At 39.0% G+C, this 27500-nt stretch overlaps 2 protein-coding genes and 2 non-coding genes across 8 annotated transcripts in view; 2 read left to right on the forward strand and 2 right to left on the reverse strand.

Moving 5' to 3' along the window:
* The window catches only part of LOC138052752 (acetylcholine receptor subunit alpha-1-B-like), an 18574-nt gene extending 11012 nt beyond the window's left edge, over positions 1-7562 (forward strand). For all 4 annotated transcript variants that reach the window (XM_068899321.1, XM_068899322.1, XM_068899320.1 and 1 more), the window contains 4 exons: positions 1-87; positions 1761-2019; positions 2955-3127; positions 6328-7562. The exon at positions 1-87 is cut by the window's left edge and continues 58 nt beyond it. In XM_068899321.1, the coding sequence (XP_068755422.1) occupies positions 1-87; positions 1761-2019; positions 2955-3127; positions 6328-7284 (1476 nt within the window). In that variant the 3' untranslated portion in view covers positions 7285-7562. The remainder of the gene's footprint in view (positions 88-1760; positions 2020-2954; positions 3128-6327) is intronic.
* Positions 7563-9635: 2073 nt separating this feature from the next.
* LOC138052754 (neuronal acetylcholine receptor subunit alpha-7-like) lies at positions 9636-22186 on the reverse strand. 2 transcript variants are annotated; one of them, XM_068899325.1, is made up of 8 exons: positions 22046-22186; positions 17222-17379; positions 16498-16542; positions 16124-16233; positions 14627-14771; positions 13549-13804; positions 12796-12968; positions 9636-10434 (listed from the first exon to the last, which is right to left on the reverse strand). In XM_068899325.1, exons 1-8 carry the CDS (start codon positions 22116-22118, stop codon positions 9772-9774), a joined length of 1623 nt encoding a protein of 540 aa, XP_068755426.1. In that variant the 5' UTR covers positions 22119-22186; the 3' UTR covers positions 9636-9771. The 2 variants fall into 2 exon arrangements, with proteins under 2 accessions (XP_068755426.1, XP_068755425.1); XM_068899324.1 differs by having other exon boundaries at positions 17222-17463; positions 22046-22123.
* Positions 22187-25687: 3501 nt separating this feature from the next.
* Positions 25688-25760, reverse strand: Trnas-gga (transfer RNA serine (anticodon GGA)). Its single transcript has one exon. It is a non-coding gene; the product is annotated as a tRNA-Ser (tRNA).
* A 94-nt stretch (positions 25761-25854) lies between these two features.
* Trnat-ggu (transfer RNA threonine (anticodon GGU)) lies at positions 25855-25927 on the forward strand. The gene has a single exon. It is a non-coding gene; the product is annotated as a tRNA-Thr (tRNA).
* Positions 25928-27500: the final 1573 nt, after the last annotated feature.

Genomic DNA, 27500 nt, shown 5'->3' on the forward strand with positions numbered 1-27500 from the left:
TACAACGGGACTAACAGATGGCTGGCACCATCTATACTAAAGAGTTCCTGCAAGATAAATGTACGCTACTTCCCCTTTGACGAGCAAGTAAGTTTTGTGCTTTGCTCAGGGTCGGCCAGGGTCTTTGGGTATACGGTATGCAGGGGCTTTTTAAATCGGCTATACGGTATATTGCAGCTTAAATACGGGTATTCGGTATATCACTTTCTTTGAATTTCAGGTATACAGTATACAATGCTTCCATTAATTTTGGGTATATTTGGATGAATTTTTGGTATTTTTGGGTATTTTGGCGAAATTTTGTCGGGTTTAACTGGTATACCACTACCCCACCTGGCCGACCCTGTTTGCTTGAAATAAGAATCTTTATATGTTTATCTTATCTTATACGAGGTACAAGTACAAAGAGTGGAACAGACTGGAGTAAATTGCCGTTATGAATCAACCTGACTGGTTAACCTTTTCAGACTTCATTTACTTCAGTGAAACGACACGATAATAAATGAGAATCGGGTATGTGAGTCCGAAAACTGGAAAAGATGATGCAGACGTGCCAATGGATGGTTTTCACCTGACTTCGCGGCGGCCATGTTGGTATACGGAACATTGCGTTAAAATGTCTTCAGTGTCTCTTTAACTGGCCTCATTATACACTCAACAGAATATCGCGTTTCTGGTTGGTCAATGACTAATGCATAAATAGCATATATAGGTTATAGAGTGCCATAGGGAAGTTGCTGTGGAAACAAAGCGGTGAAGTAAATTTTGTTGAGTATATATCATAAAAAACCTTATAAGATTGCTGGTACATTTCGTGATTTATGGTTTTCTCGTGATGTTTTGATATTTGTCATAACATCACTTGTGGCCACAAATCGCGAAATGCACTCGCTTTCACACGATTTGCTATGCTTGTAAAAAAAAAATTGTTTCTGCAAAATGAGAACAGCTTTCAATTACCTTTTGCAGGCAATGATGCAAAATGTCGCGAGTCCTTTTAAGCCAACTATCACTTGCGCGCACGCGTTCTCCACTGTGATAGGTTCACAGGAATTTGAAATTGAAAATCATCACGTGATCTTTTCAGTGTTTCAATCCCCGCCCATAGCTCTTCTTATAGCACCCGTCGAGCTCGACGGTCAAATGTGACACCAAGTGTTTGCCCTGCAAATAATAGATAGTCTCACAAGAAGGGAGAATCGGGACCTTTAGATTCTAGGATGAGGACGAGAACGAGTATGAGTTTTGACTGCCCGTTTTTAGCGAAAATTTATAACCCGTACGATTTATCTTACTCTTTGTTAGCAATATATTTTGCTCAGTTATTCTTATTGCTGGTCACTGAGCCTTTTTGCGGTTCGTAAAATGGCACAACTGCTACCGTGTTGTTGACTTGTTTTGAAACGACGAAATTTTTGCAAAACTTCGTACTAAAAGGACGAAAATGATGCTGCTTTGCGCGCCCTCACTGTACAGTTTTTCTATGAGAAAATCTCGTACTCGTAGTCGTTCTTGTCCTAGAATCTAAGGCTCTCTAATCTCTTCAAGGTTACGGTCTAGGTCAAAACCATCACATTCAATTGACTCAGTCTAGGATCTCAATACAGGTAATGTGTGGTTAACTTGATTTAATAACGATAATGATGACGATGATAGTAAAATAATTACAGTAAAAATAACACCACCACAATCAAAGTATCTCAAAAGTAGACAGCATAGATTGTTTGTTTATTTACCTGTTTGTTTCTTCTTTCTCATAGCATTGCGAACTTAAATTTGGCTCATGGACTTACGATGCGAATCGCGTTGACATCGTAACCGAGGGACCAAGTGCAGACACGAAAACGACGCAAGTCAATGGCGAGTGGGATCTAGTGGACTTTCCTTGCCAAAGAAATGAGTTGTATTATGAATGTTGCCCCAATCAGCCTTATTCCGACGTCACCTGCACATTGAGCTTGCGACGAAGAACGATGTACTTTTTTGTCAATTTGATTGTTCCTTGCCTTCTCATTACACGTAAGTTTTTTATTCGTGGTGGCCGAGGAAACGTACCATAGCATACTCTGCATCAAACACTGTTACTGAATGAGAGAAATGTAACATTTGAAGTGCGGATTATCGATGAAAGACAGCAGAGATACTCGCACTTATATTGACAATTTAGCAATTTTCTCTTATAGACACCCGACTAATTCAGGTGGCTTCAGCGGGATCACTTCTGTCTTTCGTAAACACTATTACTATTCTAGAATTTAGACATCTAAAATTAAACTGTATATAAATTCTTCAAATTCTTCTTCAAAGCAAGTGCATGCGCTATTTGGTCGATTAAATTAATTTAAAGGACCCGGCGACTTTTTCATAGTTTATTCAGACCTTCAAGGTCTGTTACCTCCTTCGTCAGGGAACGTGCTGTTGGTTTTTCGAAAATGTCTTGACATAAGTCAACACCCACAAGCGTACACTCTCTATACGGTCCTGTTAACCGAGGTTTTTTTTTCAGACATTTCAGTTCTTGCTTGTTCTTGCTTTCAGTTTTTGCTCGCCTTCTTACTCGGACTAATGTGCACTGGAAATGAACTGTTTGCCGGAAGGGCAACTTGAAACTCGTTCAAATAATTATGCTCCGTGTGTGAAAATGCCAAAATATGGGGCCAGGATAAGGAGCTCAACCATTTTATAGGGAACAGCTGGTGCCCAAATCCAAAGAAATGTTTCTCTCTGATCTGGTTAAATTAGACGCATGTGGTTTGCAAGCCGGATTGCTGTTTTTAACATAGCTTGAGAAAACAATAACTCAAAAAGAAAGACACATTAAGTCTTCTAGCCAGTATGCAAGACGAACTATAAATTAACACTCCCTTTCATGGCAGCCACTCTACTTGTTTAAGAGTGACACAAAATAATAAAAATTGAAAAGCCGAAAGTTCATACCTCTTATTGTTTTTCAGTGCTTTCGCTGCTCTCGTTTTTCTTACCGTCGGAGGCTGGAGAGAGGATCACTTTGGTGATAACCAACATGTTGGCGTTGACTGTGTTCATGTTGATTGTGGCGGACATTTTGCCAGCCACATCGGAAGTAGTTCCTCTGATAAGTATTTACTTCACCAGTATTTTGATAGAGGTGAGCCACTGTACGTAGCAAAACAAGTGCGCCAAAAAAAAAAAAAAATCTAAGAATTGGTAAAGGAGCCCAGAATGTGCATTGGTTGGATTTTCAAGTAATAATGTTTTCGTTGAACGATAAAGAGCGGCCAGTAGTATCCGCGCTCTAACGTACCCTCCCCATCCTTCTGATGATTTGCGTAAAATACAATCGCATGTGTAGAATGACGTGAGCACATGGAGTGGAGACTATTGAGTGTGGTTAATTCCGTTCATTCTTTCGGAATCCTATTTAAATCTGGAGGTATTCCACACGGCCCTCTTATCGAATTGGTCCTTATTATACCCAAGTTTCAAGAACTTTTATTGATCTTCTTCAAAATTAGCTATTACTAAATTATTATCATTATCATTATCATTATCATTATCATCATCATTATTATTATTATTGTTATTATTATTATTATTATTATTATTATTATTATTATTATTGTTATTATTATTACTATTATTATTATTATTTCAATTCCTTGTAGACTCAGGCAGGATGTTCAGCCTGGTGTTTATAGGGCCAACTGGAAACATGGACTGGACTCTGGACTGGACCCTGGACTGGACTTTATTAAACAAAGCTAATATTTAACCAATAATATAACGATTAACCGCTTCTATTTAATTATTAACCAGCGAAAATGAGAAAGAGAATGGATGTTTTTTTTTCAAAGGGAACGTAAACGAAAAATCTAACAATGCTGCCCAGTAACTTTCAATCAAGTCAAGCTACTATTACGTGAATACTGTGGCGACGATATATCTCATGCGTGCGCTGTCTAAAGAATATAAGGAATGTAGTCCAATTCAATATATTCGATAAGTTAAGCGCGATCGCTTTGCGATCCACAACGCCTTAAAATTATCTTGCTTTGAAATATCTTATCAGGAATATCTTTTCGTTTCGGAATAAGTAGCCTTTGTTAGGCAATCCTTTAGCCTTTATTAGACAATCGTCCTTTTTCGTACGCTACTTTATTCCCATTCCATACAATGCACAAATGAACTGCACAAGAATGTATAGTTCCTTCGTCACTTTCTTTTCTTTTTCGAATATTTTTGCAGTTAAGTCTTTCACAAATTACCATCGGTACTGGAGTACAAGCTAACATACGCCGAAAAAAACGAACTGTCATCAACCCTTTTAGTGTTATCGGTACAGTACATACGCCGAAAAAAAACGAACTGTCATCAACCTTTTTAGTGTTATCGGTACAATTACATCAGCGTGGTTTCGTGTGAAATGAACGTTTGTGTGATAAGAACTGGAACGTGATAAAAATGTTCACTATAGGGGTGGTCCGCTACATTCTTAAAATAGCACACGCACGAGATAGGATCGCGTGACGACATTAAATTGTCACCTGATGACTTCAAACTTTCACAGCGTTCACGGAATCATAGCAAAGCGTATAAGTGGTGGGGTTTGTAACGTTAATTTACCGCTGTAAACAACTGAAGTGCTTACTTTGCAGTTTCCTGGCTGGTTCAACTGCAGAAATAGTGCGCAAAGAGATTGCGCTTAACATATCGAAAATATTGAATTGGACTACATTCCTAACATTCTTTAGACAGCGCATGGATGAGATATATCGTCGTCACGTAATGGTAACTTGACTTGATTTAAATTTTCTGGGCAGCATCGTTCGATTTTTCGTTTATGTTCCCTTTGAAAAAAAACATCCATTCTCATTCTCGCTGGTTAATAATTAAATAGAAGCGGTTAATCCTTATATGATTGGTTAAATATTAACTTCGTTTAATAAAGTCCAGTCCAGGGTCCAGTCCAGAGTCCAGTCCAGAGTCCAGTCCAAAGTCCAGTCCAGAGTCCAGTCCATGTTTTCCAGTTGGCCGTGTTTATTGTCTTTGGGAGCAGGTTACAACAAGTCACCACAGGTCCCAGGTCTATCTTTTTCTTCTTCTTACAGGGAAAGTACTTTCCTTAGTATCTTTGCTGTCCCCAACAATGCTGTTTTCTGTATAACTTCCAACCCCACCTTCACACCGATTCGCCTCATGTATTCCTTAAAGTTAACTGATACAACTCCAACGGCCCCGATAACAACAGGCACTACAATGACTTTTCGCATTTGCCAGACCTTTGCAATTTCATCTTTCAATTGTTGGTATTTCTCTACCTTCTCAAGTTCCTTATCCTTCACCTTATCATCATTGGGATAGCAACATCAATTATGACAACCTCTCTCTCCCTCTTATCAACAAAGACAATGTCTGGTCTTCTTGCCTCGATTTTCCGATCACATTGAACTGTGAAATCCCATTATTATCATTATCATTATCATTATCATGATCATCATTATTATCGTTATCGTTATCGTTATCGTTATCGTTATCGTTATCGTTGTCGTTGTCGTTGTCGTTGTCATTGCTATTGTTATTGTTATTGTTATTGTTATTATTGTTATTATTATTATTATTATTATCATTATGTTATTCGATTCTTTCGAATTGTCGGGTGTTCTACTGGTAGCTTAGAGATACAACACTTTCCGCGACAGGTGAGCAGTTCGAAGAATGGCCGATAGTTGTACACAATTGTATTATTATCATCATCATCATCATCATCATCATCATTATTATTATTATTATTATTATTATTATTATTATTATTATTATTATTATTATTATTATTACTTAAGAAATAGAAAACATATACCGTGTTTCTATCGAGTTATAGAAACACGAGTGAAAGTTTGGGAGAACGAGAAATGCTGTGGGAACACGAGCCGCATCTTTTAGAAAACAACGCGACGAGAAAAAGGAAAACAACTTGTTAACTCTAATTATCACAATGTAAATTCTCTTTGCTCGCGCCATCACCACGTCAACAGCTCGTGCTAGTTCTATGTCTCCTTCGAGTTTTTAACCAGTCAGCGCGCTTATTTTCTTAGGACTGTTTTCTAATATTAAATGGAGACCAGAGCTGATGGCCTCTAAACGTACGCCGACGGTCGTACTTTTATTACACACCGTACGTATCTTTAGTAGCACTTATTCTCTCCACTTATTACCATTTACTAGAATTGAAAGGTTCTTCCCAATCGTTCATGTGTCCGGTTTAACAGGCCACTGTTTCGATTATTTTGATACTTTTTTTTGTTTAGTTTAAAAAGTTCAAAGGCCTTTTCTCTTTTGCTTTATTTACAGGTTGGTCTCTCGTTGATCGCTACTGTCGTTGTGTTAAAATGTTACTTTTCAAATCCATCCTTCTCAGAAATTCCTTTCTGGATTCGCCTTGTTGTTATTCAAGGACTTGGCCAGCTACTGAAAATTGAGGTAAAGAGACAAAGGCAAGCGAGTCGCGGTAAAGACGAGGACAAGAAAGCTCATAAACGTCACAGGTCACTGGCGGATGCCCAGGATCCCTACTTTGATTACTGTCATCAAGACCACACCAGTCATAAAAATAGTGAGGGATTTTCCCAAACCAAACGCTTCTCTACAGCCGATGAGCCCGACGTCCACAAAAACATCTCAAGTCGACGAAACAATGAGACAAAGAAGAAATGTAAACAGCATGTCGCAGCCACGGAGGGCTTAGATGGGAATTTTAACCTTAACCATCAGAATGTTTCTTGCCATAATGCCAGTAGTAGAAATGCCAAATCCAAAAGACCAGTATCCATGGCGGAGTCCATTGATCCAAATTTTGAACTGTATCATCAAAGTCACTCAAGCCGCAGAAATACGGCATGCAACGTGAACGATTTAGGGGTGCCTCCGTGCGGGGCATGCCATGAATTGACCGTGGAAATGCTACATTTGGGTTCAGGATTTCCACTCAAAAACGTAAGCAAAACTCCATCGCGACCTTCACTGCGGAGAGAGTCCTGCTACGATACTCTCTGTGATGAAAAAGCTGACACAAATGTAGCTGGTATGTCCCAGACCCCTCTGATCAGCGCTCTGCTGCATCGTCAGGAGCATCTGGTGGCCTACGTAAAGGAACTGGTACGAGCAGTGGAGGAACAAGACGAGCATGATTCAAAGAAAGAAGAGTGGATCCTAGTAGCAGAAATCTTGGACAAGTTTTTTCTCTATCTGTTTGTGATCATAATGATTGGTTCTACGGTCTTGATTTTTAGTACAGGAACATCATGGTGATGAACAGAAGACAATCTTTAGTTTAAAAGAAACCAACTGCTATTTTACCGTATATTTTGCACACATTACAGTTACTGCATAATTAACAAAGGTTCTATCGCTTTTCGAGCCTGCCTAAACTACAGTGATTCCACGAAATCGCGAGGAAATGTTATTTTTTCACTTAAAGATGTATTAACAGTCACACATAGTTTTACATATAGACAGACATTTATTGAGGCTCCCTAACAGACTTTTCAGCCTCAAAAAATTAAAAAAAAAAAAAAATAGATGACATGAAATAATATATCAAGGTAGTGTTTACCTTTGTAACTATGATCTGGCTATAAATATGGTTCATAAACAAATTTTAAAAGAACACGCAATTGATCATCAGTTGGGTGTTTTTCAGGCACAACAGTTTCCTAGTTGGATTTAGTACGCGACTTACTAATGAAAAGTATAATTTATTGTATAACATAAAATTTAAGTGCGTGTCTGACACGGCGGCATTATAGAAACATTCGAGAAGAGCATGCGTGGTTCAGTTGGTTATTGCGCGGCTTTCGGAGAACTAAGAGATCCCCAGTTCGATCCTCGGTGACTTCAACGTGTAACCAGGGCTTTGAATACCCGTAAAACTAAGCTCTGACAGAGGGAGGGGGGTAAAGAGCGAACCGTCGGCTTTCATTGATACCAGCCTCTTAGCTGAAGGAACTACGGACGTTAAACGAAGTGACTAAACTTTTATCTTTACGTTCTGAATCTCCTATTAAAGCGACTTTCGTATGAGCTTGAAAAATGAAAGTAAAAACATAACATAAAAAAATGCAAAACATTTAATTGGCGTATGGAACAAAAACAAATGAACGCGAATTTTCATTGGCTTAGCGAACGCGGGTGCAAACAACATCAGCTCTCCATGGATCTTTATGGAAAGTGATCGGCATTTCGCTTTGGCGTCATTTGATTTGTGCAGTAATGTGATTGAGCAATCGAACTGTTTACTGCCCATATTAGGAGTTTCCTTGGCGGGAATAAGGAGAAGCTTTGTTTTAATGTTGTCAAACATTGGTCTGTGAAACAAATTGCGAACACTTTTTCAAGGTCATACGAAATACGCTCTAATCAAGCCACCCGCGAGTTGAGGTAGAAAAACAGTATTGGGGAATTTAAGCACACGACGTTTTTGAGCCACGGAGTGCTTAAAAAGGCATAAAAAGGAAAGGAAAGGAACTTTATTGAAGTGTCCAGTCGTTCTAGCGCTGGAGCACTAATTGCGGACACAGTGACTGTAAACTGAAATTTTCAACTAACACAAATCAAATCAAATTTTGGTTTTTGAGGAGAGGAGAAACCAGAGTACTTGGAGAAAACCTCTTGGTGCAGAGTAGAGAAGCAACAAACATGATTCAAATTCATTTTTCAAGTACGTACGTGTATTAAACATGGAATGAAACCAGGCTCCGCGTTATATCACGGATTACATTTTATAAAATCAAGCAAGATTTGTCCAACATTGGGAATGCGCGGCAATTGTCAAAGTGGCTTAAATGACCGTAGTCGTTAGCGTCGTACCATGAAAACGAGCACTGTGATCCTCCCTTCTTTATCATCTCCTTGGCATGTTACAACGCCTGCAATTTTTCTTGTGGTTGCTTATATTCAAAGATCCAGAGATAAATAAAAATCTTGCCACTACATGATATGATGGAAAGGTGAAAAGCGCCCAAGAGAAGGATAGAATACAAATTGCTTGGCAACGTGTGAAAGGACAACTAAAAAAATTAGAATCTAAAGGCTCGTTTACACAGAGCGATTTTATCGCGCGACAAGAGCTGCGATCGAACGGCGATTTTACGGCGACAGCAAATCGCGCGTGTGAACAGCCGGCGATTTCACTGCCATTTGTAGCGCGACAGATCGCAGCCTTGTCGCCCCAATTCGGACATGCTCGAAATTTAGTGCAACTTTGCTGCGATTTTATCGCAGCTCTTGTCGCGCGATAAAATCGCTCTGTTTAAAAGAGCCTTAAGGCAGGAATTCGACCTACGACCTCCGTAACATGGACGGGTGCCTTACCCATTGGGCTACTAGAACGCACTGGAGAGGAAGGCCGTTTATCTAGGTCCTAAATCGACGATGTGTCCCACTGATCTGTGGGCTCAACAAAGTTGTGCGCCTCAGTTCACAAATACATGAGCATCCGACCGCTGACCGGTGTTACGGAGGTCGCAGGTTCGATTCCTGCCTAGGACTCTGATTCGCCCGTTGCCAAGAAACTTGTATTCTATCCTTCTCAAGGGTGTTTCACACCTTTCCATCATAGGACGCGTGAAATAAATCCTTAATTACCTCGGGCCCATGCGATTACATGAACTAGACACACACCAAACGACAAGGCATTATAACATCTATAGAAAAAAACTGATCTCGTAACTATTTCACAAAAAGTATGCTGCCATTTACAGCACACTTGGCAGGGGCTGTCCCCCAGTCTTTTAACTTTTAGCTATAACTTGGAGCCTGCAGAAAAATAACAACGGACGAAATAACCAGGACGGCCATAAACAGCCAAAAAAAGCAGGCATCAATAATGGAGGCGACTATTTTCCATTCCTCTCTTTTAACGTCATTTTGTTGTTGTTGCCTGGTTACTTGTATGAGCCTGCGCACATTGTTCAAAAGACTGTTCTGTTTCAAAAGTATTTCCTTTAGGGTGTCCTCAAGGGATGACGGGACGTTAGCTTGAACCGGGAGTTCATAACCCGTTGATTGGTCTTCGTTGATGGATTGCAGACTCTTTTCAAAAGTGTCGAATAATCTTGGAAGTCCTATCGATGACAAACCGTCTGCTTCGCAACGGTATGGTAAACTCGAAGCGCGAACTCCGGAATGGAAATCCACCGTAGAAAAGCTTCCTTCGCGGTGTTCAAAATGAGAAGAAAGGATGGAATTACGCCTCACGAACTCAATTTCCTGACGGACGTCCTTCTCTTCTTTTACATGTTTTTCCATGGCGCTTATGAGTCCAACGGGAACTTTAACACGCACAATTTTCGCAAGCCATGTCATCACCACGATTCTTATCCAATTAGGCACCTCACTGACAGAAGGATTGTTGTAGTGGCATTTTAGCACGAAACAAGTTGCAACCAAGGATAAGGCGACCTGAAAAGAGAAACCGATACTTCGTTTCCAAGGACACAAACATCCGTCATATAAGAACACAAGACGTTGGAAGTGATGTACGGAAAACCTTAATAGGCATTTCCCAGTGACTTGAAACATTTAACTAAGGGCACTTCCCACTGGACAACTCTGACCGGCCAGATCGACCGGACAGTTGGTAGGACTGACTCAGGAAAATGTGGAGTGTGTGGAAAACGTGGAGTGTTCTACAAGCCTTCAAATTAACACACTTGGAGGATGATATATTCTTCTCCTCCAGAAGAATGCGAGGGATCATCATGCAATTGTTGCTTCAAATTGTTGCATTTTCTTTCGTCTGGCCGGCCAGTTCTGACAAGAGGAAAACGCCCTAAGGCTCCAACTGATTTTTAGATCAAAAAATGAAAACCTGGAAAGTCAACCCGTTTCTCGAATGTCCCGATCTCTTTTCCGGCCTGAAAACCGATTTGTGAAACTTAACTGCCATCTCCCTTCTTAGGATACGGAGGTAACTGTGAATACCGAGAAGTTTCGGGACTTTGGAGAAATGGCATCATCATATGACATCGGACTTAAGCTTTTTGCAGATAGTTATCTTTAAACTGAAAGCGTACAATAAAGCATACTCCTTGACAAAAAGAGTTCGCGCAAGCTGAAATTTCATTGATAATTACCGTATTCTCGCCCTGAAAGGTGGCGATTCGTTTGGACAGCGCTAAGGATAACGACTTCTGGACGGTTTCGAAATTTGGGGAATCGTAGGTCTTTCTCAATGTCTGAATTCGCTGACAACCACTTTTCAAATTAATGAATCATTGCACAAGGACCGGAAATCTATGATCCACGGAATGCTTTGTTCTGAGACAACCCAAAGGTCTTTCAGTTCTCGATGCTGCCTGTGAAGACGACAATAGGAAGCTTAAGGACGCGACTTTTTCTGCGGCACGGACGGACACCGGATGTGAACATCCATTCGCGTGCCAGGACAGTGTGCCCTTACAGATTTTTAAACTAATCATCTCTAATGGTGAAAAGATACTTAGCAACATAAACGTGGTTTTGTCGAGACAAGTTAAAACAAGGATTTGAAGCTAAAGTTATTACGAAACATGAAACAGAGAGAAGAATGAGTTAGAATGATTTTCTTTTCTAAAGAAAGTGGATTTCTCCATGTCAATAACTTCTGAGTGCCGCTTGTCTGACGGAGGATGGGATTGGGTCGGGAGATGGTGTAGAGCATTGTCAGTGTCCTATTGTATTGCATTATAGTTTGGTTCATAGTTGTAATTACGTATTTGTAGTATAATTCTAATTTGTTTATATATTTAAGTCACTGTAGGTGTATTGTAAGTTCTTCATTTCTCCTTATGTGTTTGTTGTAACGATACTGTATTTTTTGAAGAGCGAAATAAGTTTTGTATATTTTTTTTGAAAAAGGAAAAAAAAAAAAGAAAAAAAATTCTAAAAATAAAAACAGATAACTTTCGGTTCACTTGCCGTCTGTGACTCCAAAACGTCGATTGCTTAAAGCGGCACTGTCATGCTAAAATTTGCTGTTTTTGGGTCAAAACTGGGTAAAAATCAAAATTAGTACTTAAGCTCATACGTGCAACATCCCTGACAACCCAATGAGAAGACATGAAATTTATTTATGGCACAAAGAGCTATTCGCATTTAATTTTTGGCGACTTTCTGAAGACAAAGTCTCCGAACTTGAAAAATCTAGCCAGTTTTTTCAAGTCTCAATCCATTTCCATCCTCTCCATCCTTGGCTGCAAACAACAAAGAATAGCTTCAGAGCACTTCAATGGTTATTAGCAACAGAACTACAGCATTAGTTTTTGGTCTTCATTGATGCAAAGGCGTCTTTAAGTGTTTTGAAGTTTGACTAAGACAGCGTGACATTCTCCGTTTAAAGCTCCCTGATGTAATCATCTTGAAGAAGAGGTTCAATTGGTTGCAGAGGAATCGTGCTCGCGCTCGTTACGCAGAATATAATTTGCTCCAGGGTCATCTTCGAGGCTGAGTTATTATTCTCGATCTCTTTCCCTGTCATGTCACCCAGTCTCAACGCGTGCGTTAGAAACGATAGCTTCTTGTGTGTCTACAAGTAACAAGACGACCGGCGTTGCACTCAATCGGGGAAAAGAAAAAAAAACTCGAGATGATCTCATAAAATGAAAAAGCTATAAAAATCTCGGACCAGATCTATAGTAGAAAACGAACCCTTGACCTACAAATTGCTCTACCAACTGAAAAAGAAGGCCAGAAAATTAAACATGAAGAAAAATACTGTATAATTGAATTGACCTGTTGTGGCATGAAAAAATAGAACAATATTGGGGCTAAGCATCACCTCACCTCAAACATGATTCCTGTAAAGTAAATACTGATGAGCGGTACAACTTCAGAGGTGGCAGGCATGATTTCCGCAACAATTAACATGAACACCGTCATGGCCAGTAAATTAGAAATTACTAACGTGATACGTTCACCCGAATCCGGGGGCAAAAAGAACGACAACAGTGCCAATGCTGTGAAGAAAGGAGAAAGATTGAGAATATAGTGTACTGTGTTCCTGCGACTCCTCCTTCAGAAAAATGAGCCGATGATGTAAGCAGAGTTTGCATGGTATTCTCCAAGGTTAGTGCTTTTCATTCTGATTGAACTCCCAAATTGACAATAAACTATCGAACTTTTGTCCAGCTGTAGGCCTTGAAGGCATTTCATTGCCAATGTCGAGAAGACCATTTATCAACTTTAAGAAATTATGGAGCTACTGATCAGTTGTAAAATTACAGTTGCTGCAAATGCCGTCTAAGTTGACCTTTTTTTAAACAAGAAGCCTTTTTTTTCCTTTTCAGAACGTTATTTAAACCTTGATAAGAGTTTAGTCATGGATTTCAAAGGAGGGTCTCGCACTTGACCATTTTGCTAATTTGATTATACTGTTTGCAATTCTTGAATTATCCTGTCTGCAGTTTTGGACTCTAGCTTTTCGTACGGTTACTGAAATCTTTTGTCGATTTTTATTTTATTTTATATTTTTTTGGTTTCCTTTGGATATTTCCTGGTATTTTTACATGTTTATTTACGGATTTTTCTTTTACTTACATGTAATCAGTGCACAGGGGATGATAAGATTGATATAGTAGTATTTGGTGCGCCTCCTTACATGGATTGAGTACTTCACATCCGGGTAAGGCTGGGGGCAGCACACGTATATGATCTCATTCCTTTGCGCAGTCAGACCAATCAAATCCCATTCTCCATTGACGACGTATTTCTTGATGTCGCCCTTCTCTGCTTCCATCTGGACATCAACTCGGTAACCATCGTAAGTCCAGGAGCCAAATTTCATGGCACAGATCTGCGCGAATGGAGTCAAAAGTGGCCATAGATATGAGTACGATTTGGACCATGTGTGAGCACGCTAACTAGAAAAAATACTTTAACGCCAGAACCGACAAGCATGCTAAAAATTAAACCTTGTACTCGTACTCCAATCCAGCTCTTATCTTCTGCGCATGTAGTAGGTTCATGGCTCTTGAATACACTTCAACCTAAGGGTCGGTCATATCTTAGCAAAATGTCTAGGAAGTGAGACTTGTCGCACGGGAATACTTAGTTTGAGTCCTATATTTAAAACTCGGCCTGACACGACTTGACTTCAAATATTTTGCCATTTAGTAGATCACTTTCCTAGAATTGCACTTATGAGCGTGAGAAGCTTGCGCATGCTCAAGCAATACCAAAAACACAAAATTAAACTTTTTAATATGCTAACCTAATGCAGGTCTCTGTTGTAAACGTCTCCTGATTCTTGCTGAAAATTGGCATTGTGGCCTTGTTGGACAAGTTAGATTTGTTGATTTTGCTTTTTTTTTTAATAATAATAATAATAATAATAATAATAATAATAATAATAATAAAAACAGTTCAAGTTCATTGTTCATTTACACAAGCAAACAAAAACAAAAAATATATATATATGCACATGTTATTGTTATTATTAACTTTATTTTTAATTCGAATAAAACTGTTTAAAACTAATAATAATAATAATAATAATAAAAACGTCTGCGCATGCAAGAGTCTAATTTGATAAGCGTCTGACATTCTTGACACTAGCCAGCTATTTTTAAATGGAATAGAATTGAGTTTAAACAGACGAGGGTGAATCCTTGCCTACCTGTTCATCAAAAGGAAAATAGTGAACATCAATCTTGCAGGAAAATGTAAAGAGAATTGGGGCTAACCACATGTTCCTTCCGTCAGAGCTGAGTACTATCTTGGTTTTGAATCGATCCAGTGCTCCATCTTTGTCTGCAGCCGCGCTGTGGAGTGGAGTAAAGCATCGAAGTTGTTATAATTAGGACAAGGACAAGGTGACACAAGGTTCAGCATTTATATAACAATTATTCCATGAGCCCGAGTTGGATATGAAGTGATAAAATAACGAACGAGCGTGTAGCGCGAGTTGGTTATAATCACTTCATACCCAACAAGGGCGAATGGAATAATTGTTTTAGTAAATTCTCAAACCGGGTTTTGCCGCCGATTTTTATTTCCACAATTTTACAAAGCGTCCAGAAAGAGCATCTTGGCGCACTATTTTCCATATGACGTAAAGCTTCGACTATTGGCTCATAGTCGGAGTTTTTTAGCCAATCAAAAAGCTAGAAATGCAATAGTCGGAGCTGAAAATTCACTAATGATGAATATCATTAGTGAATTGCAAGAAATTTAGTCAAATTTGGCGACTGGAAAAAGAAGAGCAAATCAAGCAAAACATAAAATAACTATACTCACAGCTTTGAAGGCAGGTTTAAATAGAACAGCAAATTCAAAGGGATAAAGTGATGCCGCGTGACGCATCCTCTTAAAGTGACAACTAGTGTTGCCTTTTGACTCTGATTGGCCTAAAATAATACACATGTCCAGTGTTTGTTTTTACAAAATACCTTCACAGTCCACCAGTGTTACACAATCTAAATGGGTAATACCCTCATAATTTAAATTTAGATCAGTGGGTGCAAGTCATCTCAGATGATCATCCGAGTCATCCAACCATGTATGCACCGTATTTAGGTCTAAGCACCCATTTTGAATAGTGCTGATAAACTGTGTTTAAGTCAAAACGCCCATTCTAAGTAAGCACCCATCTTAAATCGATTAGCTTTCAATATTGGTAATGGGTCTCTATTTAAATATTATAAAAATTCGCCTTCATACAGCAGCGTGCTTCGATGGTGTGGTGGTTATCGATGATTCCTTACGCGTGGCTAACGGACTAGGTTTAACCTTTTTGTCATTTCATGTCCGTCCTTCTTAAACAAAAGATCCCCTTTTTTTCCCATTTTTTTTTTCCTGACGAGAAAAATTCTAAGTATAGGGTAAACTTCATGTAATTGAAGTGAAATAGGAAACGCATATTTAATGAGTTGCTTGGATGACTCGGATGATCATCTGAGATGGGTTATACCCACTGATCTAAAATTATATATATGGGTATTACCCATTTAGATTGTGTAACACGGGTGTACAGTCAATCTTCACCATTGTCTTGTTTTGCTTTCCCTAGGTATCGTTCTACACATACCGAAAATAAAGACTGAATGTTGTAGAAGAAAGGAAACCATTAACTTCAAATACGGATTAAAAAAAATAACATCTTGCAACGACTCACTTGTTATAAAGATATAAATCAGGTATCCACACTTTATTGGCGTTAACATTGATTTGATCCATTCCTTGGAAATCTTCCGGCTTCCATGTCAAGAACTGATTGAACCACGACTGCAAGCAAGATCAAAAAAAAGTCAGTGCCTTGGGACGAATAATTACCGATTAGGCAGCTCGGCCGGAAATACTTCTGCTTTCACAGGCAATCCACTTTACTAAATTTAAGTAATTCGCATCTTCGACAGATCAATTTTATTACCTTTAGATAAGATAAGAGACGGCCGATGTGAATAGAAAATTTCCGTCTTGGGAAAGAAAACTGTACAGAAATCAAAAACCGTTCCAGAAATACAACCCAAATTTTCGAAATAGTTATACCTGTCGTATCCACAGATTGACAATAATAAGCTGGTTCTTTTCATCCTGAAACCACAAAGATTAAATTAATCAGCTTTTGTATGGAATTGAAGGCCTTATTCATTTAGTTGAGACCGCACTTTTGTCTGGCAGTGACTAGTAGCAAACAACTTCCACCCAACTTTGAATCAACGTTTTCGAAGACCAAGAGAGCATGAGGTAAGAAAGCGAATCCACCATATCATACTTCGTGGTTATTTCAAAGACGTCACCTTTAGTTATTGGTCAGTTGGTGTGAACGGAGACCGCGCGGGTCAATGGGGAACTGGGGAACAGGGAATCCCTCAATCTCTTACTTCATATTCTCTCGCTCAAAGCTTTTCAATTTTCTCAGATTCATGTCTTTTTTCTTTTCTTTTCTTTTTTGTCTAATGGAACTAGCATTGTATACGTAACAAATATAAACACTATGTGCATTAAGCCAGTTGCGACTAACAAAAGCCAGTCAGTTAAGTTAGCCTAACTGGCTAACTGCACGGTTTTGTCGTAGATAACCCAATAGTCAATATGATCAAGTCTTTAAAAACAAATTATTGCACTTAGTCTAATTAGCTTGCAGATTCTGGAGTTTTAATTTCACTCAACGGTTTCAGTTTTCATTGCAGTGATTGCTTTTCATGCAAGGTACAGTAATTTTTTTATTTATTGTATTATTTCTCAAATAGCCCAAAAAAATCGTTCTCACCACAACGATGATTTGATGTAAAGAGACTCCAAGTATGACCGTCACTTTATCACTCTGGTTCAACACAGGTCGCAGCTCTGGGTCATAGTCACTCTGGAACAACTTTCTTCGTAACCTGGCTTCGACGCTGTTTGATTGGGTCCAGTTTCTATGGATTTCTATGTTTGAATTTTCAAGTGGGTTAATAGATGGCTCGCAACCAATCTCTAAAGACGCAGGTGCAATGATGTAATGAACAATTGCTGGGGAACGAACCAAATGAGCTAATGAGGGATCTTTTGTTTTCTTCCACCAACACTTAATGGCAATGACATAAACTGAAAACTACCTATAGAGTGTTTTCACGTGACGTCACGGCGGCCATGTTGTTGGCCCTAAACAAAGTAACGGCGGCCATGTTGGTGTCCCCAATTAATCCTCTGGGAATTGAGCTCTGTTATCATGCAAACGTTTTTTTTTTTTTTCGGTGGAAAACAAGGTTACTGATCGCGTGAGTCAAAACACTCTGTAGGTTGTCTGTATTTAAGTAAGTGGAGACTTTAAGAAACGACAACTGCGTCGGGAGTGAAAGTTGTTCCCCTTGTACAATTAGGACAAAGTATCATGTAAGTGTACGAGTGGATTTTTGGATTTTGAAGGAAAGATACAGAATGAACGATTCACTGTTGTGTGCCCACGTTGTCGACAAAATAAACCTTAAATTTATTTTGCCTATTTTGCGTTTTTGTTTTGCAAAGGACGACAAAGAAATGTACACAAGCTAAGTGCATGTAGCACCATTATTTAATGTATTCTTGCTTTCTGGCGTCATTGTTTCTCAGACTCCCAGTTGCAAGTAAATAGAATCGAATTGTCATTCTGTGGTTTCGGTACAGTCAAAATTAATTACTAGCTATAGCTAGGGTAACATCATTAGGGTATATATGTGACCAGTGTCGGGCTGGGTTGATGTAGCCTGCTGCCCTCGTGTATGGTTGATTTAATTTATTGCACCCCTGAATCACTTTATGAACAGATGCTACTTGTTATATCGCTATGTTTTTGTGATTTTGGAAACCCGCCATTAATATGGGAGAAGGATAACTTTGATTCCAAACCTCCGCTGCAATGCGTCATACCCACCCGTGTAAAATTTTGCCGGCTTCGAGCATTAACTCTCACTAAGTTGACAATTATGATATCAACTCGAAAAGCACAAGTCTATATAGTCCGACATATGAATATACAATAAATGTCACTTTGTCACCCCATTGGCACATATTTCAGTGTGCGTATGGGTATTTTTGAGCTTGCGCATTTGCTGAACTAAGGGCTACATTCTGAATTATAATACTTTGTTTGCCAGAAAGGTGACCTAAGTAAGAAATGTAAAATGAGGGAATCGATCTAACTCTGCTTGGAATTCACGAATTTTTTCATGACTCTCTTTCATGTGAGAACGCGTGCCGTGGAAAACACATCATACGCTTTGCTATTTCTTTAATCATTTCTCTAACTGATACCGGCAATGATTTGTATGATAGCACAACAACAAAACAAACTTAGATGTATATGCATTTCGCCGGTAAAATTATAAAATAGTAAAAGGTAAAACTGTTAAAATGTTTGACTAAACGTTTTCGATCTTGCGATTATCTTCAGAGTGATTAAATTGCATAAACCGACTGTTTTATATTTGTGGTTACGTAATACCAGTTCCCATGGGGTATAGGGTAAGGTGGAATGACTGGACTTGTTTATTTAGGACTGGTTTGAAGCGTGCGATGTAAAATGCCTCTTTTATTTTTCTCTTTGTCCATGAGTGAGCCGAAGTCAAAATGTCTCATGTAAATTTGTGTTCGGGGTGTTTCTTTAGGTGTTTGGCAGGTTCCAATTGTTTGTTTATATATCGGAATGTTCGTTGATACGTACTTCCAGATTGCGTGCCGTTTCACCAATGTAAGCTTGATTACAAGTACACGTGCCTATGTATATTACGTGTGATGGATGAATGTTTTCGTCTTTGAGTTTGAAGAGAATACCAAGTACACTGGAAATCGCCCATCCCACATAAATGGAAACGCAACACTATCCTAGGTGCACTCCACAGGGCAAAACGAATAGCCACCAATTGACAAGAAGAAGTACAAGCTATCAAACAATCTTTCATTCGATCTGGATATCTCGCCAAATTCGTTAATGAGGTTATTAACGATTTTGAAAACCCAACGGAAGGAGATGATGAGACGATTATCCCTGTTCACTGGTTTGATGAAAGAACAAAAATCGGCATTCAACTACCATTTTGTAGGAGAAATGAATTTGAAAGTAAGAAATTCATGACAAAACAAATTCACCAAATGGACATTTAACTTCCATATTTTGTGGCAAACACGCAAGATCGAAACTCTCTTCAAACTCAAAGACAAAAACATTTATCCATCACACGTAATATACTTAGGCACGTGTACTTGTAATCAAGCTTACATTGGTGAAACGGCACGCAATCTGGAAGTACGTGTTAACGAACATTCCGATATAAACAAACAATCGGAACCAGCCAAACACCTAAAGAAACACCCCGAACACAAATTCACTCATGGACAAAGAGAAAAATAAAAGAGGCATTTTACATCGCACGCTTCAAACCAGTCCTAAATAAACAAGTCCAGTCATTCCACCTTACCCTATACCCCATGGGAACTTGTATTACGTAACCACAAATATAAAACAGTCGGTTTAGGCAATTTAATCACTCTGAAGATGATCGCAAGATCGAAAACGTTTAGTCAAACATTTTAACAGTTTTACCTTTTACTATTTAAAAGAAACTTAATCGTAGTTAAACTTAACTGCGATAACATACAAAGTTTATTTTAAAAGCTTTCAAAATAAAATAAAAAAAGCTCTATGTTTCGTGACCTTTTAGAGGCCCACCTTCAACCGACAGACTTTTCCACTGTTTGTCTTTGTTATGGAAATGTGAACTGCTTATCATAGCAGCTTTGGCGGTATATTGTTGCACGGCACACAATGCCTGTAGGGTGAAGGTGTGCCTTTAATCGGCACAGGATAAACTTTTTTGGACAAAAGAAAAAGACGTCAATTTCTTTGGCATTTACACCATGATCGTGCTATGGCGAGCAAAAAGAGTAATGCAGTAGAAAATAGGATCTCAAGAAGTAAACTTGTAAGGAACTTAATCTTGATCTTCTTTCACTCAGTTATTACGAAGTACAGAGAAGTATGAAGGATTGGTCATTGATTAATTAAAAACTGCAAATCAACCGTCATACCTTTGCAGTTTGGCACTGAACTGCATCACCGCTCGGTGATCGACATCCAAATGTCATAATTATTTTGGTTAGGAGGCTAACGAGTCAGTACTGAATCTATGATTTTGCTACAATAACAACGGACAAACTATACATGTGGGAGGAGTTGGTGCGATATAACTTATTTCGCAGAATTGCAAAAAGTGGGAATGACAAAGACATGATAGCAGTTAGAGTTAATGTTTTTTAATTTTAAAATACACCCTTGTCCTTGAGTATATAACACTCTGCCAGTTACAGTCAGTGTCATCTGCGTTGCCAAATGGGGGAGCGGTATCAATACACTCTTGGTTCTCTAAGAACCTATTTAATAACTTAGGATTGAGATAAATCAAAATTTTGAGAACAACCAATTACAAGATCACTTTAACACTCGGTAGAGGCGCATTGGGCCGCAGTCAGTTTACAAGAAAGTGCTTATTTTACTCTTTTGTTTTGTGGTATAGTACAGCATTGATTTACATTCGTCGATCTTTAAAACTGCTTAACAATACTGTCAGGCTCATATAAAAAAAAAACATAGCTAGAATTGAAATTCGTTCGTTACGGTATCCAAGCATGCCAGCTGGAAAAACGATATCGATAAACAATTGGACGTCAATGCTTGCTGTCCTTGTGAGACTCCTATGCCACCGATCCATTCGTCGAGCGCAAAGCGAAAGTAAAAACAGGCGCTAGGATTATTGCTTTTAGGTTAGGTTTTTGCGTAAAACTGATGTACATCAAGGGTTGTTATGATGACAAGTATTTAAAAAAAAACAATCTTGTTCTCAGTGTGAACTGCTGTTCTAGTTGTTTTCATTTAACACTTTACGTGTTCGACGATGCTAGTCATCATCTCCTCCATTGAACCGTCTTATAGGAAAATGGAGTGACTCAGTTTCTTGAGCCCAGAAACAAAACTGATCCGGCGTTGTTTCGATCACGAGGGTAATAACTGACCATGTTCTACTGTTTATTTCGAGTGCAGAAAACACATGAATTATTTCTCGCAAACTACATCGGTATGATGCCATTTAAACTAAGCCACACGAGGGAGGCAGTGTGGCCCAGTGGTTAGGGCGCTTGCCTTGAGATCCGGAGATCTCGGGTTCAAGACCCGCTCTGACCACTCGTTGAATTTGATCCTGGTTGTCCCTAGTTCAACTTCCCAGCTGCACTTGTAAATAGCCAACTAGTTTGCCTCAGGCCAGTTGGGATTTTTAACAGTAACTGTTGTTGTTGTTCTGTTCCGTCATTTCGTTAACTGTGTTTCATTGACCTTGAAAAGCCCCAATAGGGAGTGGGCAATTATGTATGTAAGTTGTATTGTATTAAGTATTGATTGGTTTTTGTTTCCTCTTACTGTTAAAATCGTAAAATGTAACTTACGAAAAAATCCGTCGAGAAACAGAGACCGGATGTTACTAAAAGGACACTCACGGTAACATGAGGTCGTTTACCCTTTTCATTCACTTATAAAACGGTCAGGACGTAGGAAAGAATGTTGAGACGAATGAACGTGACTTACCCGTTTTTGAAACTTCGAATAGCACCGTTGTCAAAATAAAAAGTCTGAAAAGAACATAGTGAACAATGAACATGATGGCGGGCAACTTGATGTCAGCGTCTCAACTGTTTCTGCTATATAAAGTCGGATTACACTAAAGACTCTTTGACCATAGACGGACTTAAGTCCAGCCATACTGCCACCCTTGTCAACAACTTTGTGGTAATTTCCGATAGATCAGTAGAATTAGCATCAGCTTGAATGATTAAAATTTCCGTTCAATTGACTCACCGGATACACCGACTGAAATTTAAAACATTCCACGGCATAGGGTAAAATTAAATATAGACTGGACCAATTGACTCTTGGACTGTTGGACTATTTTTTGGACCATTCATTTGATCGAAAATAAACACTTAGGGAGGGTCAGGGGAGGATGGAAATAGAAACACGAAAATGGCCGAAACATTGACAGAAATAGCATTTCGCTGCAAATTGAACCAACATTCAGCAAATGCAAGGACGAATTTATCGATATCTGTAGTTTTAAATTATAATGGGCAGTCTCAAATCTACTTCATGGGGCACCCACGAATCACTCACCAGTTGCTTACTAGTTCCCTCGGTATGTCCATTGACCCTACTCCGGAATAAGAATACGTTGAGAGATGATTTAAAAAGGTATATATAAGGACGCCTGTAATTGGCATACGTTTTGTGAAAATATACGAATGCGTAACTGGACCCAGTACTGAAAGTTTATTACATACACGCATAATGCATACACTAAGATTGGTCAAACTGTATACTGTATTTTAGTGGGCAATTCTGCGCGTGTCATATCAGCTTACGCTCAATTTCTATACAAATATTCTCTGATGGTTACGCTTTTAGACCTTTTTAATAAATTTAAGGGTGCGTTCCATTGACCCTATTCCGGAATTAGAATACGTGGAGAGACGATTTAAAACGGTATATATAATGTCTAGCGTTTTGAAGCAGCAAGGATAATAAAGACAATTTTAATGTGAACCTCCGTAAAAACGAAGGACTTCTGTACTCTATTCCACGTATTCCTATTCCGGAATACGGTCAATCGAACGCACCTTAAGTTTCATTTGCGGGCAATAAACTGACTGTGATCTTGGATTGAAAACTAAAGAAGACGACGAAAAGTGGACCACTTGTTTCAGATTTTGCAAACGCAATAATTTTTGGGTTCACACTAGGCTAGGCTAAGTCTGTCTTAGCCTAAGTCAAGCCAAGTCACCCTAAGTCCTCTTAAGCGTTCAGACATATCTAGAAGACAAATTCTTTCCGTACAAAGCTGTCATTATTAACGATAAAAATAACAGATAAGGTAACTAATATCATAAATGTGGTGAGGTAGTCACGATCCATTTTAGCAAAGAAGTTGGGATCAAAATGAGACCGAGAAGCCGTAAAATCGCTGTAATTGCGACTGTTGTCTGTTTATTAAATTTACAAAGGTTGATCAGCCAAATAACCTTACGAAATCTTATGTTATAAAATAGTAAAAGGTAAAAACTGTTAAAATGTTTGACTAAACGTTTTCGATCTTGCGATCATCTTCAGAATTATTAAATTGCATAAACCAAACCAACTGTTTTATATTTGTGGTACGTAATACCAGTTCCCATGGGGTATAGGGTAAGGTGGAATCAGAGTTAATAGAGGGTGGAATGACTGGACTTGTTTATTTAGGACTGGTTTGAAGCGTGCGATGTAAAATTCCTCTTTTATTTTTCTCTTTGTCCATGAGTGAGCCGAAGTCAAAATGTCCCATGTGAATTTGTGTTCGGGGTGTTTCTTTAGGTGTTTGGCCAGTTCCGATTGTTTGTTTATATCGGAATGTTCGTTGACACGTACTTCCAGATTGCGTGCCGTTTCACCAATGTAAGCTTGATTACAAGTACACATAGGCACGTGAAAGAATGATGGCAGATTTTGTTCAAGAGAGTGAAAGCCTGCTTTTTCTGACCGTCCTACTTTTGAGCGTTCACCGAAGACGAGGTAATTTTCGGTACATAAGAAGAAGAGCGTGGGCCTGGCCAAGACCGCAGAACTGGTTTGATGTAATGCTAGCAGCACCTCGGCTGAATGCTCTTTGGAAACCAAACTTTCGAATGGAACGTGAAACGTTTGACTACAATTGTAGCTTTGCCGAATTCTATCTGATAAAACCCACGATGTTGAAATTTTTTTTGCTATCAGGTTTCTTAAGTCAGCCTTAAGTCATGTTTGAAACAGACTTAAGAACTGCTTAGGCCGTCTGAGTTTGCCGACATTAAGACAGAAATCACGCTTCTGTGACTTAGCGGTTCACACCTGTCATTTTCACTAAGTCGACTTAAGAAATTACTGAGTCAGACTTAGTGGTCTAATGTGAACCCAACAAAGAAGCAACTGAAGGTCATACTTCATGTTGAAAGCTGTCGGAAACTGTACTTGTTGATCTTTTTAGCGACCTCCTTTTTTTAATAGATTTAGGCTGATTACGTAAACCCGATTTAGTGAGAGTCGGAATTAGGTTTCATTTCCGTTGCTTAGTATGTAAAACCACGCAAGCTTAGTATAGCCAATGTGAATTATCGGCGGTTTTGTGGTCTTGGGCTTCGCAGCCAAGATTAGTCGTTTGTCTAAGCTCTAATGATTTAGTATACACTGAGTATAGGACTTCTATAGTTTCATATGGATTTTAAGGGAATTGTGATTGTGAGAGATCTTCCATCGCTTTGGATGTTAATTTTGTGATACTGTGACAAGTGTGAGATTCTTTCTCGTGTTTCCCACAAAATCTTTGGGCCGTCTGTTTTGGCCGGCGATTATTAGTGGCAGACATCCAGAAAAACATGGGATTTCGGTGCGTGTACGACAGTGCGGAGTTTGAAATTTATAAGAATGTATGGCCCATGCATCGCCTGAAATGCTGTTGGCTTCAAAGAGTTACACATTCATTAATAACGACTTAAAAAAGACCTTCAAGAATTCCATGTGACTGATGATCTGTATCACTACGGATGACAAAATAGTCACAAGGAGGTCAAATAAGCAGTGGGTCATTCGTGAAGCATACGTGCCTTCTCCTTTGCGTTACCTGTCTGTTATCCTTGTTCAAGGTTTTCGTTTATCAGGAGCATTAGAGAATTGAAGAGAATTGAACAAAAGTACCGATCATATACACAGCTGAATTTTGATATTGACTTTTAAAAAATGTCATTCACAAGTGAATTTCATTACGGAAATTTTATCCCATCATTAGGACAACAAAACGATTCTGCGTAGAATTTACTGCAAAATTTGAATGCATCGGTTCTTGAAACGTCTATCAACCGGAAGAGGGAACGAATGTAGAAAACTGAATCGATCCTGTTCATAAAAGTTAAATCACTCTTTTAAATTTTACTAGGTTCTAAGTGAAATGAGGATGAATAAGAGCGGCCTGATAATAAAAGGAAAACACATAGTCAGAAAAGCGTTTGTTCTTGTGTTTTTTTATTTGTTGTTGTTTTTTTTTTTATGAAATGGTATATATATGAAATGAATCATATATGAACTGCGGATATGAAATCAAGTGAAGATATGATCTTCGCAGTTACGAACGCAATTTATACAATTGCGTAGTGAAGCCTGAAAATTTCAGGACTTCAACGGGGTTTGAACCCGTGACCTCGCAATTCCGGTGCGACGCTCTAACCAACTGAGCTATGAAGCCACTGACGTTGGGAGCTGGTCATATACTCTTTCATCATTGATTCATTCCTCACGGGACCATTAGAACCCACAAATGACCAGCTCCCAACGTCAGTGGTTTCATAGCTCAGTTGGTTAGAGCGTCGCACCGGTGTTGCGAGGTCACGAGTTCAAACCCCGTTGAAATCATGAAATTTTTAGGCTTCACTACGCAATTGTATAATTTGCGTTCATAACTGTGAAGATCATAGCTTCACTTGTTTTTTTTTTTTTATTTTCCAATTCCTGGACTCAAAACGTCAAACGAGTTTCAAGAGAGAGAGCATGTGATTAATTCATCAATGAGTAGTCTCCACGTTGGGATGGCCTCCAGATGATGGAGGAAATGAATAGATTTCTCATTTGATCATTTTGTACACGTGAATTTACATGCAAATGTACATAGTGCATTTCTCTTATGCAACATTACCAACCTTGATATTAAATGAGACGCTAAGCTCAGTGGTAAAGCATTCGAAATAGTAATAGGATGGTCAAAGGCTCGAATCCTTTTGCCAGTAGCAGTGAGCCGGGATCTTTCCCAAATAGACTCGTTTCATAACAGATAGAAAGCCCATCATTTCATACATTTACCGGTTTCAAAACTTACCATTTCGTGCAAAATCATTGCAAATACGCCAACATTGTCCATTTCACAATTAAGAGCTTTTTTTGCATACGCGAATATAACACCGGCCAGAGCAAATTAAGGAAACCACCTGTTCTAGTTTGTTAAACCAGTTAACTCCTGTTTCAAGGGCCTTTGTCACGTTATTTTAGGGTGTTTAGGACAAATCTTTCGTTAATCACGAGTTTGAAAGTTGAAAATGGTAAAGTGGAAGTCCTTTAGTGATAAAATTATCGTTACATCACAAACAAGATGATTCCGAGCAAAAGCGATCTTTATCCTTTGCCGTAAACTTAAAAACCGCCAGGCCGACTTTTTTCAAGATTACCCAAGTGCATTACTTTTCAATCTTTTCCATTTGTGTCCATCCATGCTTCTCTTTCCTTTTGTTGTATTTCTTTAATGTTGTTCAACAGTTTTATGTGGTTATTTTGATGTTTCATTAAACTTTTTGGATATTTTGGGTGTCAATGAAATTACATCAATTGGCGCGACATAGCACCTTAGCTTTAACGAAGTTAATGCCAGGATGAGTGATGTTCTGGGACCGAATATCTCATGCTGTTACAGCTTAAGGAATCAGGCTGGTGTTGTGGTCTTTAACAGTGACTCCCACCTCTCTGTTTATGGGAATGTTGTGAGGGCTTTCCTCCGGGTACTCAGGTTTTGGCCTCCCTCACATAACGCGCACTTCAATCCTTATTTTTTCCTAGGTTGAATACGCACTCAGGTGAATTGAAAAAAAACTTTCCTGGAGCCTAGATTAAGCCTAAGAGAGATTAGGGTCTGGTTAGGATTAGGTTTGATTATTATACATGGATATTAGTCCATCTGTATTGTACAAGTACAAGGAAGGATTACGTTTTTGCAAACGTTGGTCGTGCAGCACTTATATTTAAGCAGTTAACTGATTAGAGTGTAATGTAAAGTGTTAGGACAGAGGAAACCTCTGACCAGGGTGGGAATTGAACCCGCGACTTTCGGGTTAGATCACCTCTGCTCTACCGAGTGAGCTACAAGGTCAGACGGGGGCAGAGTGGGAACTGAAGATGTTAAAGTCAAGGCAATGAACATGTACATCTGTCTTGCACCCTT

Source organism: Montipora capricornis, chromosome 6 (assembly GCF_036669925.1).
Source record: "Montipora capricornis isolate CH-2021 chromosome 6, ASM3666992v2, whole genome shotgun sequence".
Taxonomy (NCBI): Eukaryota; Metazoa; Cnidaria; class Anthozoa; order Scleractinia; family Acroporidae; genus Montipora; species Montipora capricornis.